The 16,133-nt window shown below is 39.3% G+C and overlaps 1 protein-coding gene across 1 annotated transcript; it reads right to left on the minus strand.

The window, feature by feature from the left end:
- Nucleotides 1–2,068: 2,068 nt before the first annotated feature.
- Nucleotides 2,069–10,190, minus strand: RFC3 (replication factor C subunit 3). The gene is made up of 9 exons (XM_041487416.1): nucleotides 10,062–10,190; nucleotides 8,746–8,883; nucleotides 8,190–8,257; nucleotides 6,441–6,538; nucleotides 6,001–6,182; nucleotides 5,602–5,738; nucleotides 5,376–5,474; nucleotides 4,307–4,376; nucleotides 2,069–3,058 (listed from the first exon to the last, which is right to left on the minus strand). The coding sequence occupies exons 1-9, from the start codon at nucleotides 10,146–10,148 to the stop codon at nucleotides 2,867–2,869; spliced, it is 1,071 nt and encodes a 356-aa protein (XP_041343350.1). The 5' UTR covers nucleotides 10,149–10,190; the 3' UTR covers nucleotides 2,069–2,866.
- Between the last annotated feature and the right edge of the window lie 5,943 nt (nucleotides 10,191–16,133).

The raw sequence follows: 16,133 nt of genomic DNA on the forward strand, positions 1-16,133 counted from the left end.
AGCTTGGAGTTTTCATTTCCAGCTAGCAGGAAGTGTCGCTGGATAAAAGTGAGGCTAATCCTCTCAGCGTGCAATTCAACAGCAATTCTAAGCAGGTCTCAAAAGATGAAATCAGCTGAAGAAATGAATCATCTAGAGGTTGGTCCTGTGCGAGTCAGTGTTCAGCAGTCTATCTGCAGTGCCTCTTCCACTTAACCTGCAAGGCAGGTGCGCTGTGCCCAGTGAAGGTTCAGCACAGCACTGTTGCTGGGCCAAAATATGTGTGCAGGCTCAGCTGGACTCGATCTCAGAGGTCTTTTCCAGACTAAATGATTCTGTGATTCTATTCCAGGCTGGAGAGGCAGCAGTGCCAACCCAGAAGACACTCACTTGCCAGGCTAACATTCTGTATTTTCAGTAAAAGGATTTGCACGGGAGCCCCATGAAAGGAAAAAAAAAGGCGAAAAACTCAGTTTTATTTCTGAGAGCCACCCGCATGAGCTCAAGGGTCCCTGCTCCCTGCAGCAGAGCCCAGCACCTCAGCTCTGCACCACACTGCTGTTAAGCAAGAGCTGCAACTACCCCTAAGGGAGGGGAAGCAGCATGAAAGGTAGTGAACCTCTAAGCACAACACTTACTGATGATCATCACACCATCTCTCAAGGTGGAAGTCACTCCTAAGGATCATCAAGTCCAACTCCGTGGTCCTCACAGGACGAACTAAAACTAAACCACATGACAGAGCAACATCCAGATATTCCTTGAACTCTGACAGGCTTGGTGGCATGACCACTTGCCCTGAAGTCAAAATTTTCCTGAAAAATTACTAGCAATGAAAGACACGTGCAGAGACTTTTAAGATACTTGTGCCCATGTGTGTTTAAATGTGTGTTCTAGACGGTGGAAGACAAGAGTCAGGATCAGCAGGGGGAAATGCTGGCTCTCAGGATGAATGATAGCCATTTTCTCTCACAGAAATCCTGTCATTGTACCATTTTTCCATCCTTGGCTACTCTTGATTCATCCCAGGTAATAAAGGATAAAAATGAATCTTCAACAACACATACAGAGATTCATACTGGTGTTTCTGTCTCCTAGACAAAGCTGCTGAGGCCTTTTGAAAGAGCAAGTTGCTCCTCTGCCCTAACAAACCTCCAATACAGCTCCTGCCTCTCCACCCTCCACAGCAACACTGCCCCTATGCATTTCACAACCCCCTACATACATTCCTCTTCTCCCACATTAGCTTTTCGGGCTGGTTTTTTTGGGAGGGGGAAGTGTTTTGTCATCCTTTGAACTCACTTTTACTTTATCACACGCTATACTTTAGTAGTAGGGAAATCATAAAAACTGTTCAGCTTCTAAAAATAAGTAGATAAGGCTTGGGACAGAGCAGGGCATTTGTATGTGCAGTAATAATGCCCCCTCTATTACAAAGTTGTGCCCTATATTGTAATGAATTTAAGTACTCCTTTCCACTGTCACTGACTAATGTAATGTTTCTCCAGGATCTTTTGACAGTGAAGACATTCACAATATGACAAGTTACCAGTGCTGTGGATTTGGGTGACAAGCATATGGAAGGAAAAAAACTCTCATCTATTTCTTCAGGAGCCCCGCTGAGCAGGAAACAGGGCAGCACCATCTCACTGAGAATGAATCTGAATGCAAGCTGTGCATTAACACCCCACATGGAACCCTTAAGTCCTTGAGAACGGCAGCACTATTTAATTAACTTAAGCTTTAAATACTGTCTAGTAATAGCCTAAATTAGCATGGTGAAGTAATAAAGAGCATGAATTCAGTAATTTTTATAGTACCATGGTACCTAGACATAACACATGAAAGACTTGCAGCACAGGTATTGTTGGTTTTCTATTATTATCATTATTCTTATTTTGGGGGGTTGTTTTTCCACTTTTTCTTATTACTTGCATTTATTTGGATTTCTTTAAGCTTCAGTGGCTCCCTTCAGTCTTACAGCACGTGTGGGATATCCCACTTTCTGAAAGATGTCTACATCAAAGCAGATTAATGCACCTAGGCTATCACAGACAGTGTAAAAAAACCAATTCAGCATTTTTATTCGTATTTGCTACAATTTATTTTGCCATTTTAAAAATATCACATATCAGTTTAAGAGGCAAAAGATACTTGTTGAAAGCTGAAACTTTTCCTTTTATTAAAAAAATAGTCCAAGTAATAACCTTTACTTAAACAGCATTATGTAGGTTGAGGCAAACCCAAGAGTGTCAGACAGCAAGTGAACTTGCTTTATGAAGGTATAATCCTTCTAAACAAGGTGTTACATGTGATTTACAAGCAACACCAAATTATTGCTCCTCCTCGCTTTCTTTTTTCTTTGTAAGCAGTTGCACTGAAAGAAAATATTTGGTGTAAGCACACCACAGCTAAAAAACACTCAAGCTAAAAAAAAGAAGCAGACAAACACTAAGATGTATAGATCAGAAGGCAGAACATATATGTTCAGGGTGGAACTTGGCAGAACATGGAAAAAACATCTTTTTCCTTCAGCCTTGCCCATCTGTGATTAACAAACAAATACCAAGCATGCAGCACCTGTGTTCTCTCTTCTTAGTATCAGCTTACAAATATTGCAAAGCAGCTCTGGTCTTACACATCTTCTAAGGCAACGTGTTGTCTTCTGAAAGGCCAATGTATTTTGTATGGATCTAAAGATGGATTTGTGGCTGTCAAAGAATCCATCTGGTTTCTAAAGCTGAACAAACATTGCTTTATTAAATAGCAAAACAAAAAATATTTGACTTAGAAGTAGACCCACATGTAATCAAGCCTGACAACTAGACATTTGCAACACCGTTGGTATCTCAACACAACATTCTGTGTATGACTTTGGGCATCACAGTTAGAACATTATGTCATCCAGCCCATCCTCCATGAACTTCTTGTATATTGCCATAAACTTTGCAACAAATGCTTCCAGATGATAAATGGCTTTGCTGCCCAGTTGCAAGCGGTGTTCATAGAAGGCTGCCATCTGTGCGACTTCTCCTTTCAGCTGTCCATCACAATTATTTAGAAGTTCTGACAGGAGACCCTAAAATGGGAAAAAACCAGGGTATTATTTGAAAAATTTGGTCTTTTTTGTTAAGAGAATAACCTTGGTTCTCCAAAAATAGCCAAGCATTAACCAATAGTTCACTCATTAATCCAAAAGAAAATATATTCATTTACTGAGATAATTTATGCCTTAATAAAAGAAAATTAATCAACCTCATCTCCAAATACTATAACCTCTACTGCATGTAGGAACATGGCCTGAGGAGAATTCCTACCAAGACAGCAAGTGTATTAAAACCACTTAATTCTATCTTGACAGCATCAAGCACAAAGAGAAACAACATTAATAAAAACCAATGAAAGGTTATTTAGAATTTAAGTGTCTCTGTCTGTATTTATGAATGTATTTATGTGCAGACACACAAGACAACTTGACTTCAATACTTTAGTCATTACAAAACCCCAAAATGCATTATTTTAGAGACGGCAATAAAATCATCGCAAATCCATCTCAATTAAAACAGCCAGGATTAAGTGAGAAGTATCTCTAGACCATTTCAAGCTTATGAAGAGGGAAGTGAGTAGAGAACATGCACCTTTTTCCTCTCAAAGACAGCAATGAAGGATCTAAAACCTACTGTAAGAACGGAAAGTTAAAGAAGCATCTAAGTACCAAAACCATAAGAAAGCAGAAATTTGTTAATGTGAAAAGAAATTATGTCTGACAGCAAAGCAAATATTACTAGGTTAAGTTGCAGACATTATTTTGGTCTTTGTTCTACTGTAGGTGTTTTCAGCATCCTTTCATCCTCCTTGAAATAAAAACATGCACATCCCACTTGCTTTTTATCTCCCAAGGTGACATCTGTCTTTGAATAGTCCTGCTGGTCTAGAATCCTTCAGCACACATCTCCACAAAGATACAGCAAATAATTAACTTATAACAAGAAAACTTTTATAAAGGAAAACCAATCATATTGAGATTAACCCACAGAATTACATAAATCATTAAGGCTGTGAAAGATCACCAAGATCCTCAACTATGATGTAATATAGTAACTGGCCTCAGAATTGGACCAAGAACGTCCTCCTGTATTTTTACTCAGCTATGATGTTGTTTTTCTTTGACCACTGAAGACGTTTTACTCTGTTTGGAAAGGACACAGCTTTTCATCAATATCTGGATAATTTATGATGTTTTGGTGTATTTTTAAAAAAAAGCTTTAGTTGAGACAGTCACGATATTAAAATTTATAGCACATTAAGAGCTAGATAGTTGAATTACCTTCATTATAATCTCAGGAGGGATGCAGTGAGTCAGGAGTTCATAAAGCCGTCCACGGACTTCTAAAAGCCTGTTGGAAAGACACCACAAAACATGAGAAGTATGATCCCAAAGCATACTAATATCTTATCAAAACTAGTAAAATACAGTGCAGGAAAAGAGGGAATCCAAGCAATGTTTCTTTTCTGCTTTTAGTTTTTGGGTGTTATTTTAAAACCAAAAGCATTGCATGAATCAATTTCAATTCAAAGGCAGCGTATCACCTTTTACTCAAGATAAATGACACATACTCTAGTTACAATGGTCTCAGTTAATCTAGAAGCTACAAGGCTCCTTCAATTTGTCTCAGGATTGTTTCCCTTTAATTTTTCTTCATATCTAAGTTATTCATGCTTAAGATTAGTGACTAATTTACTACAGCCAGTGAGTTCCTTTATGCTGTTTTTCTGTCTTCATTGTCTATAAGGGGTAAGACAATTAGGTGGCAGAGCTGACACAATTAGCCAAACCTCAGCTTTTGAAAACAGAAGGGCAGATGCTACAAGCATTTAATTAAGTGACATTTCATGCAAGTAATACATGGAACAGGCTAAAAGGATCAGGCTTTGGGTATGACAGTGAGATGGACACAGGAGTCATCTCCTAATGTGCTCAAAAAAAGCAACGAATTCTCACTTCCAGATCTTTTACAAAGGTGCTTTATGCTAAAGATGGTCAAAGAGAAACTTTACGTAAAACAAACAAACCAGAACGACCATACACACCCACCATCCCACACCAAAAAAAAACACCAAAGTGGGAACTACAACATGCAACTCAGCCTATGGTCACTTTAGATTATTAAGCTTTTACAGGGAAAAACAACAGTTCTTCAGTTCCTGATACTCATTCAGCCTTCTCTGGCAATTTTAAAGCTCAACTCCTCCGGCTGCAAAGTACCAGCTCCAGCAGAAATACGGATAATTACACATAACTGGAGACAACACATTTTTGAATACAACTTTTTTTTTCAGATTCCAGAGTACATGCAAAACATCATTTATAGCTATTAACAAGTGCATTCACCTACCTTTGTGGTGTCTGTTGACCAACAATAGCATTTGCAGTTTCTCTCAAATAAACTTCCCAGTCCATCTCAGGAATGTCTTGATCAGCAGTAAAAGGATACCTAAAAAATAATATCTTTTTAGAGATTATAATTTAAGCAAATTGTTGCCTATTTTAACAAGTCCTTGGAAGCAAGGTCATTTATGTGTCTGACAGTAGAACTTACATTAATTTTTGCAGTGACTTACTGTTGTACTCTGCAGGACTCACACATAAGTAGTGCTTTCCGAAGATTCCTGCCAGATTTCTCTGCAATCCTTTGAGCCAGTTCCTGAGGAAGAGTCAGGCCTTCTTTCTTACACACACTGGACAAGACATGGCAGATCTAGACAGAAAACAGGTAGCAGGGAGTAAAACATTTACCAAACTTCAGGTTTGCTAAAAACTGTAGGTTCAGCACCTGCAGATCTTCTGTTAGAAAGATTTCTGGACCAGAGCTGGACCAGTCTTTCATAAGCCATGCTTGAAAAATCATCCAGCACAAAGGAAAACTAAGTCATTATGTGAAAATAAAATGTAAGTCCACAGCAAGAACTTATTAGATAAGAATTTTATAGTAACTTATTTTTGCCTCTGTTTCAACATACATCTTCAATGCTGGGAGCAGGCACTCGTACAGCCAGGCATCTGCTTTGAATGGGTCCTATAATTTTTGACATTGAGTTGCAGCAGAGGATCAACCTGCAGGTTGCCATGTACTTCTCCATTGTTCTTCGCAAAGCATGCTGAGCGTCTTTAGTAAGTTTGTCAACTTCTGTTAACAGCACCACTGTAAAAAGGATTAAACATAGTGTACAATCTGTATTATTATCAAATCTTTCTAAGAAAAAAATACTTTTGACATACAAGCAGTAATACCTAAATAAGTGATAATACACAGAAAGAGCATGGTTCCACAGGCAGGAAAATAAAGATTAAGATTACTTGCGTGCCTTTTTGACTGTACAATCTTCATGCAATATACAGGTACAAACAAAACAGTGGATGTTTAAAAAGCATTTTGACTGGTTTTAACTGTTTAACTCACCTTTAAAATCTCGTTGAGTACTTGTCTCAAGCTGCTGGGACTGTGCCACTGTCTTCAAGAGCTCCTGAATTACCACACGGTCATTGTTTCCCGCATCACTGTACCAGGAATTTGAATAAATCTTGTTTTAAAACAACTTTATATTGCGGATAAAATACATCCTCCAAAAGTCATCTAAATGAGCAAGAATGTCAAGAGAATTCAGAAGCTGTTGAGTTAGAATTAAACTAATACCCATATACTTTGTTGAAAGTTACCTCCCCTATAATAAAAAAAACCCAAAGTTTATGAAGGCACAACTGGGTTAGTAGCACTTTATTCAAATGTAGTAAAACCATTGTTAAATATTTTATTAATTCATTAAAATAGAACTTATTTTCTTCAGATGAGAAACCTAAACTTCTTTTACCTACTTTGAACAAGGACACACAATGTGAACCTTTTTACTCATTATGGGAAGAACAATTAAGCCTAACCCTGTAATAGGATGCCTGACTCAAAGGACTGATGTAAATGCAGGGTTTTATTCAGCAGAGCCCTTCCCAGAAATTCACTTCCTCTCCCTGTTGGCCATTCACCCCATTCCATGTTACTCAACATGCACATGACTTCACCATTATTATAATTCAGTCAAACTTCACAGGCCATTGCACAGCACAGAGGTTTACAGTCTGGTCAGACAAACATGACAATTGCTCAGTCACTGAAAGCCTACAAATCAGGATATTAATCTTTAATCAAAACTCAGCACTTTTGTATTTAAATTGAAATATAATTATTTTATGTTTCAAGCTCTAAGTACTCTATACAGAGTAACAGGAAAAGTGCTAGTAGTATCAGATTATCACAACTTGATTGAATGGTCACACATTTGATATCACCAAAATGCCATATTCAAAACAGTGATGACCAATAAGCCTCAGCTTTTATTGGTAATTAGCTGATAATTATTTGTGTCTGTATTAGAATACTAGCAGATACTCACTAATCAATAAACAGATTAGCTGAAGAATGAGTTTTTAGAGAAGACCTGACAGTGCAGAATAACTTCTATACCACAAGGCAGCATGAGCTATGGTTTAGCAGTAACCAACACCACCCAGTGCACGAGGACATTCAATCACTGTGATTTAAAGCAACATTATGTGGTTTCAGGTAAATACAAATATTTGCTTTGGGTCTCCGAACTATCACCAGCAATTTCATAACTGCCAAAGAAGTTGAAGATAGCTCCCACTAGAGATTCTGTTGTTTAAATCAATATCTGACCTCACCCAAGACAGGATCCACAGTATTTTATGGTGGTCTTTCCCGTGCTCTAAACACTTTATTTGGAGAGTTACAGGGTAAGCCTTTCTTTCTTTCAAATTCCTTATTTTTTGTATTTGTGAGGGAACTAACAATATGGAGGTCTTAGTTCCAGTAGAAGTTCTTAATTTCAACTGAAATGGTGAGATCTGTCAATCCAGAATTGTCTCAGTTGCCCATTCCTCAGTATCAGCACGCTTATGTAGCCAGTTAAACAGAACATTTCTGCCTTAAGCATAAAGCAATCCAAATTTTTGTTTATTCAGAGTTCAATTAAAAATGCTCTCCCTGCTCTCATTTGCAGACCAAACCCATAGACCATTACCTAACTTGCTCAGACAACAAATCAGGCAATCAGTCCTTCATACACCCAGGCTGAAGGGACTCACAACACAGCCAGTGGCTTACCTTTGAAGTGAGGCATTTTCACTGCACACTTACCTTGGGTTAACTTCAAGGTGATAATTACTTGCAATGGTGCTAATTTCAATCTTCTTCTTAGAAGGTGCCTGCGTAGAAAATAAGCACATTAAGTTTCAGAAAGTGTTTTAAAAATCTCTTCGAGCTTACACCTGGCTAAATCACAGGCAAACCAAGAGTCTCAGAGACCAAAGAACTCTTGAGACACAGACTTGCTTATCTTCTACGGTCCCAGCCCCACCTCCAAAGAAAAAAAGGAATACTGACACATCATCCAGCCTGTAAAATAGCAACAGTAGAGATGCTATAAATAAAAAAAAAAACTACACCACAAGAACAGCCAACCAGGTACAGAAAACAAGACAGAACCCCACACCTTGAAGGCCTGATGAACATCTGGAAAATAATTTGTTTGTATAACCAAACCGGTATGATTAATTACATAAAAACGTTGAATATACTGAGTGCAAAATAATAAAAAAAAAATTGAAACTCAATTAACTACAAAGGTCTCACAACAGAAATATGTCAGTATTTCCACATTACCTTACAGGAGATGGGAAATTATTTTTTTTACCGTTATACTCTGATGCTCAATCCTCAGTTTCTCCACTCCTGCACCATATAATTCCCTTAACAAACACATTATTCTTGTCTTTTTTCCAGCTCCTGATGGTCCATACACCAACAGATGAGGAAAGTCACCACATTGAACCTGAACAAAAAGAAACAAGATCAGTTAGCTACCACAGTATTTTCCTTATCATTTATCCTTCCATTTTCACCCAAGTTTATATTAAATGTCTTTTCCAGCTCCATCACAACATGGCACCTAGAACTAAAACTCCTGAAATCCTTTCCTGCAGCAACATTTCCTAGAGAACATCATGATTTTCTGACAGCCACGTGCAACTGGTTTAACTTCAAACACCTCACTGCTCGAAAAACACCCCAAGCAAACCAACAACAAAACAAACTCCAAAAACCCCACTCCAACATTTACATGCTTCCCGCAGTTACCAGAGTGACAGCTGTGAGAAACACATAGAAAAAAAGGGTTGAAACAAAGCTTAAAGCAAATACTTATATATATAGCTATGACATAAATATACATATATATTTATATGTATATATACACACACGTTTAGGAGTTTGCTGGAAAGCTAAAATGCATGACTTGGAGCACATCTGATCATACCCTACAGAAAGCACGTTCATGAGTTAGATATCCCTCATCCCTGAGGAAGTGCCTGCGCCAGTCGGCACATCTGGCAGGGGGAGCAGTCCTGACTTTCATTCCCAGCTGCTCGCCTCAAAAATGTCTGCAAATATTAGGCAAACAAGCCAAGCCCTGTTCTCGGGGACACGGAAACCAGCAGGAAGAACGTGCGCACACCACTTCTCAGAGCCGAGCCAGATTCCCCGCAGCCTTTCCCTCGGCACCAAGGTCTCCCTCCCAAGCAGGGCGCGATGCCGGGACACTTCCCGCGGCACGGAAAGGCAGGGCCTGCACGGAGGGAAAGCTGCCGACCCCGGCCCCACAGGGGCAGCGCTACGGGCCCGGAAGGAATCCCGGTTATAGCATGGGCCAGGTTGGAATGGACAACAGCGGTCCAACCTCCCAGAGCACCGGGTACAGGATTGCATCCAGAGGGTTCCCGACTATCTCCAGTGACGGGGACTTCACAGCCACTCTGAGCAATCTGTTCCAGCGCTCGGTCACCCGCACAGTACAGTTTTCGCCCTTATTCAGGCGCAATGCCGACTCCGGGGGGATTCTCGCTCCGGGGAGGAGAGGACCGAGAGGACCGAGAGGACCGGGAAAGACCCGGGGCCCCGGGCAGAGTCCGGCGGGGAGGGCGCGGGGCAGAGCAGAGCCCGTGCCTCACTGACCAGGTTGCGGAGCCGCGCCGCCTGCTCGCGGTGGAAGTCGAGGCGGCCGAGGGCGCAGGGCCGGTGCTTGTCCGCCCACAGGCTCATGGCGCTCCCAAAGCGCGCGGGCCGGCAGCGGGAGGCGCGCTCCGTACGGCGGCCGCCAAGGGACAAACCCCGGCGGCGGCCCCGCCCCCCGCGGCGCCTCAGGAGAGCGCGGCGGCCGCGCCCCAGCCCGGCCCGGGCGGGGTTCGCAGTGGCGGCCGCTCGGGCCTCGCCGAGGATGTCGGGCTCTCCCTTCTGGAGGGACTGAGCCTCCTGAGGCTTGGCAGCGGCAGGCACTGTGCTCCCTGAAGGCTTTGACAAAAGAGCCCCTTACCAAGCACTGCGCAGCCCAAACCAGCGCGCTGCCTCCCCGTCGGGGGAGTGAGCCCTCCCAGCCCCGTCTGAAATCGTTCCTCTCGTGGCTCATTTCAAGGAATCACAGGATCAGTTAGGTTGGAAAAGACCTCTGAGATCCAGCGTATGACCCAACATCATCAACTCAACCAGACCTTGGCGCTGCCACGTCCAATCTTCCCTTAAACACCAGGACTGACTCCACCACCTCCCTGGGCAGCCCATGCCCATGTTAAATCACCGCTCCTGTGAGGAAATTCCTCCTCATGTCCAACCTAAACTTCCCCTGGAGCAACTTAAGACTATAAAGACTTGGTCGAGGGAGTTTACAATGATAATTTGGAATGTGCAATCTCCAAAAGCCCATAACACCTAAAAAGGCTTTTTATTGATATTATTTACACTATTAATATTTTAATTTAATAATATTATTTTTAATTTATTATATTATCTTATTATTTTTTGTATTTGTTGTTATTTGGTGGAGTCATCACTGTTACCTTATTGATAATGTCCACTGTGATCTGATGATGTTCATCTTGCCATTTTATCCTTAAAACTATATCTCTCTATACTTTACTTTGTTTTATTTTTCTTCCCTTTTGCAAAAACTTTTTCCGCAGCCTCGCTACAAATTAATGAGTTGCCCATAATATACGTGTCATACAGTGAATTTTCAAGTTCCATCTGTGTGTGTGGCTTTGTGTATATATGGAATATGTATGCAGAGAATTACACAAAAAATAATAGACAGTCTTATTTGGCTCTTTGTCTTGTAGCCCTAATAAATGAAGCATATGCACAAGTGAAATTGTTTGGAAGTAGAATTCCTTGAAGTAATGAAACATGGATATCTATACACATGAATAGTCTGAAATGTGTCAGCCTTTTTTTTTTTTTTTTCTTAAATGATTTCTGTGGAAAAAAAGTATGGGAAAAAAATGTTCATGTGACTGTTCATATTTTATCAGGTCTGTGTGCACCTTTATTCACACAGAAAGTATATTGCAGGCAATGGCTGCTCTAACCTAGACCTTCAAGTTACTCACGATATTCACAAAAACCTGCTGGGGGCACGAGGTAGCAGAGCACTTTTCATCAATACCATGTTACCTGTTTGTCTGAAATAGTTCCATTACTTGCTGTCTTATGGACATTTGTTAATCAGTTTCATTTGCAGATTGCCATGAATTAGCAAATCCTACAACTACCTGACAGGAGCGTGTAGCCTAGTGGGAGTCGGCCTCTTCTCCCAGGCATCCCGCAGCAGGACAAGGGGAAACAGTTTAAGCTGCAGCAGAGGAGATTTAAATTGGACATTACAAATAAATTCTCCACAGAAGGGGTGATTAGATACTGAAATGGACTACCCAGAGAGGTCACTGGAGTCACTGTCCCTGGAGGTGCGTAGGGGAAGGCTGGGCGTGGCACTCACTGCCCTGGTCTGATGGACAAGGGTTCTTGGGTCATAGGTTGGACTCGATGGTCTCAGAGTCTTTTCCAATCTAGTTGAATCTGTGATTCTCTTGGTACTTCTTTGTCAGCACTGCCCTGGTGCATGACTGAGTCTGAGAAAGCTGCAGCAGCAATATCTTACCCAGTGCATATCTTCTACCCAGCACCACAGGATGTCCTGCTCCTCTGCCCTTTGCTACATTTACATTTTGGGGTCTACAGTGTTTCTCATGTGTGGCTGTTCTCTCTGCTCCACACCAGCCGCTCTTCAAAGTAATCTCTGAATTTGACCAGTAATTTATTTGGTATTCTCTTTGGTTAGCTGTATTTATTATTTGCCTTTTTTTGTTTTTCCAGATCCATGGCTCATTTGCCTGACTTTTTAATAATTTCTGAATGATGTGCTGCTCTTCTTGTGTCTATCAATGTCACTTCATTGCAACTTCTTGATAACTCCTTATAACCTACACAGTGTTTCCAGCCCCCAGAGAGCTTTTGCTAACTCATACCAGCTTCCAGCAATTGCTCTGACAGGTATTCCATGCTTTTAAAATACCAGTGGAAGCAAATCCTTTTTGCATGAGGTCAGACATAAGCAGATAGGACTGAATCCAGTCTTTTAGATTCTTTCAGCTCCTGAAGAGATCAAGGAGTGAAGACATAGCATGTCTGAAAAGCCCTAGGCTCTTTTTATTATTAGCTCTATTCATTATTAAAATTCCTTAAGATTTCTTCTTATCCTGCAAAGAAAATCTTGGAAATTGTGCCCTACCTCAGCAATGTGTTTCAGCATGGGCTTATACCTAAATGTTCAGTTATTTTGTGCTATAGCAAGTAATTAGTCAAATGAATGAAATTAATTTGTTAAGTAAAATCTTATCATTGCAGTTGTGGTACTTCATATCTGATTAAAATGCTCTACAATGCTTTGATTTTCTGCTTCATTAATTTTTTAACTTCACTATAAATCTAAACAAAATGAAATAACTATCTAAAATGGAATGGTTTGGCCAACTGTATTACAAATAAATTAATGTGAATAATACAGGAGACTCTGGCAATTTCAGCTACAGTCACAATTCACTCAAACACAAAGACTTTTAGGATATGTCTTCACTCATTTTCTTCAGTCCAGCAGAAAGGTCAAAAGGTAAAATGACTTCTCTGCATGAGTAAACTAGACAATATATCTGAAAATAGAGATTTTAACTACAAATGGCATTTTGAGCCTCTTACTACCAGCAGCCACATTATCAGAAAGTGACACAATGTCAGGTACTGTAAGAGAAGCTCCATCTTGTACCCAAATTGAAGCAAAACTGTAAGACCTGTGTCTAAATGTATATATGTGTATATATATATATGTATATTTTTTAATATCTTTAAACCAATTATTAGAGCATTAGAACAAACACTGACCTCCTAAATAAATTTACAGCATGATTGGTGCTAGCAATCCAAGTAAAAGGTACTAGTACCATTTTGCTGTACAATGACTTGTATTTTTCAAACAGAAGACTTTTTGGCATCCTTTGATCCTTCAGGCTGCTCATCTGACTGAGATAGATTTTTCTTTTCAAATATTTCAACAGATCACTGCCACTCTGTTGGCTGTCACTCTAGGTTATGTCCCCGTCAGAGCACCTATATTGCTGCAAGTAAATTGTAGTATGTCAAGGAAGACTGGATCACTAATTAAAAAAGAGACCATAATAAAGTGACATCTGTTCTACTGGTGACATGCTGATGTCATGCAGATTGAATTTGACAGTGGGAAAAACAACTAATGGTGACAGCCAAATAAAAATCTAAAATAAGCTTATCTCATGTAGATTGACAGCACCAAAGAAGCTGCTTGATCATAACAGAAGTAAAACCAAGAAATCCTTTTTCTTCAGGACTCTGATGGTTTATCTTACAATCCTTTATTTAATCTGGAAAATTAAAGTAATAAAAACCTTATAGAAGTTTTCCATGCAGGGATGAGGCTAAAAAGGTGCAAGATACTTCTTTACAACCATTAAAACTGTATTCTGGAAAAGACCATGGAGTTAATGTTTAATTAGAGGATACATCCTGTGAATTAGTCATTACCGTAAAGTCTTTTGTACATTTGTCCATCTGGAAAAGATTTTAAAAAGCCCTTTCATAAAGATGTGGAAAGGTGAAAATAATTAGGTATGTTAAAAAAAAAAAAACACCCAGGACACTTGTTCTGATGTAATTGGTACTTCTTCATGTTCCAAATCTTGCTGCTTAGAACCAGATCCTGCTCAGCTTCCCTAGTCTCTTATGTACCTGGAGGAGCCAAGAAAAAAAAAGTGAGGTATGTCTTGCTGTTTTTATGTCCCTTGTGGCCTCAATTGTGCATAGCTGTGGAAACCTAAGACCCTTTTCTTTTCCAGCAGTAAGAATTGTCCAGCTACATGTTTAAAGCAAGATTTACAGCATAGTTAATCATATTAGAAAAACATAAGGAAGCTGTTGACATTGTTGAAATAGCCTGAATATAAATTCAAACATGCATCTGGGGACTTGTGGAGTTACAGATCTATTCTTCAGATGAACTTCAGCTATGTTGATGAACTTCAGCTACATGCCCATTTTTCTACTGAGGGTGGTGTTAAAAACCATTGGCTGTTTTCATATGTATTTTGGGCCTTTCCCGTAAAGATTTATAAGGTCACTGACTAAAATACACACTTATATTCTTCAGTTTCCACCAGCCTGCATTTTGCAAAACAGAACTGGAACAGAAGGGAAGTTCTTGTCACTAAGGATTGCAGATTTGAACTTAAGTCTTCTGAAAGTGTTCTAAACATGACTCAGTAAGTTAAGAAATATTTGTCATTCTTTTCAGAGTGCATTCTACATAAGACACAAAAGTACCTTATGGAAACTAGTCCGTAAGATCTTTAAAGAGTGACACGCTGCAAGAGATTTAAATATATAAATAAATGTGATGCTTGTCCTGTAATTAGAAATCAGTTTTGTGAAGATTGTTTACATATGATGTTTCTTGTCTTTTTCTAGATAAGGGTAAATGTCACTGACAGTGGGCTGAGGATTATTTTTAAATGTAGGTGTTTTGCTTCCATTCTCATCAGGACTTGACCTAGAATTTTTTTTTATTGACCTGAGTTACTTTTACAATATAAAAAATAATGACAAATAATGCACTTTTGCAAAAAATTAGATGAGTGTAGAGGAAAGAAGTTGCATCCTAGATACCTTTGCCTGTTATATCCTAACTAATGTGGTGAGGATAATAAGTGTTTTTTAGATTTATAACTTTTGATAACTTTTTTTTTTTTAATTTAAGTTTTTCTCTTCATGATAAATGTCTCAGCTCCTTTGAATTCATAGAATGCTAATAAATTAATTTCAGACACCTCTGGCCACATATTGGTGTATTTCCAAAGATGACAATAAATATAGCACGTAAAAATCAGATTTCTGTTGAATTCCTATAAAGTAAGTTACTAGAAAACAATGTTGTCCAAACTTGTGCCTATCCTGTGCCACTGGAAGACCACATTGTTTGTCCTAATCATGGTTTTCATACATTTACTGAAACTCAAAGGTTCTATACATTCTATGTATAAAACATTCTATTTTTTATGAACACAGTAATATTTCACATCTTGGCTATCATAATTTCATCTCCTATAAAATCAACAACTTAGACTTGTAAAATCTCTTTTATTCAGGCTACAGCAGTCTTACTCATGTCTCCTAATTTGTCTTTTCCCTTGTAGAGTAATTACATTTTTGTTGAATCAATGGGCATACCAGAGCTTTTGAATTTTTATTTTTCTCCAGAGACTCTGTTTTCAGAAGAGCTTTCATCTTATGTTTAATGTCAGTTCCCATAAATTTTGCTAATCTTTCAAGTTTTGTTTTGATGTCAGTCAGTCATCAGAGGTTTACTCAGACTTACTAGCTAATTCTGAGGCCAGCCCTGTTCGTGTGTCAGTAGGTAGAATCTTAAAAGTGTATTCTCACATCCTCACTGTAAATGTGTTTCTATTATAAACATATATATAACAACATAACAAACTACATCATGCTACACTTCCTAGTTTTATACATTAAAATGTCCAATACACAATGACAAAGGAAATCTGGAGTAGAAATGTAGTTTGAAAAACATTTACCACAGATTTATCCGTCTTTGGTAACAGGAGACCTGTGCACATAACACTGTTGCCTAGCTGAGGTCTTGGAAAATTACCACAG

This window comes from Pyrgilauda ruficollis, unplaced genomic scaffold (assembly GCF_017590135.1).
Source record: "Pyrgilauda ruficollis isolate IOZ18807 unplaced genomic scaffold, ASM1759013v1 scaffold8, whole genome shotgun sequence".
Classification (NCBI taxonomy): Eukaryota; Metazoa; Chordata; class Aves; order Passeriformes; family Passeridae; genus Pyrgilauda; species Pyrgilauda ruficollis.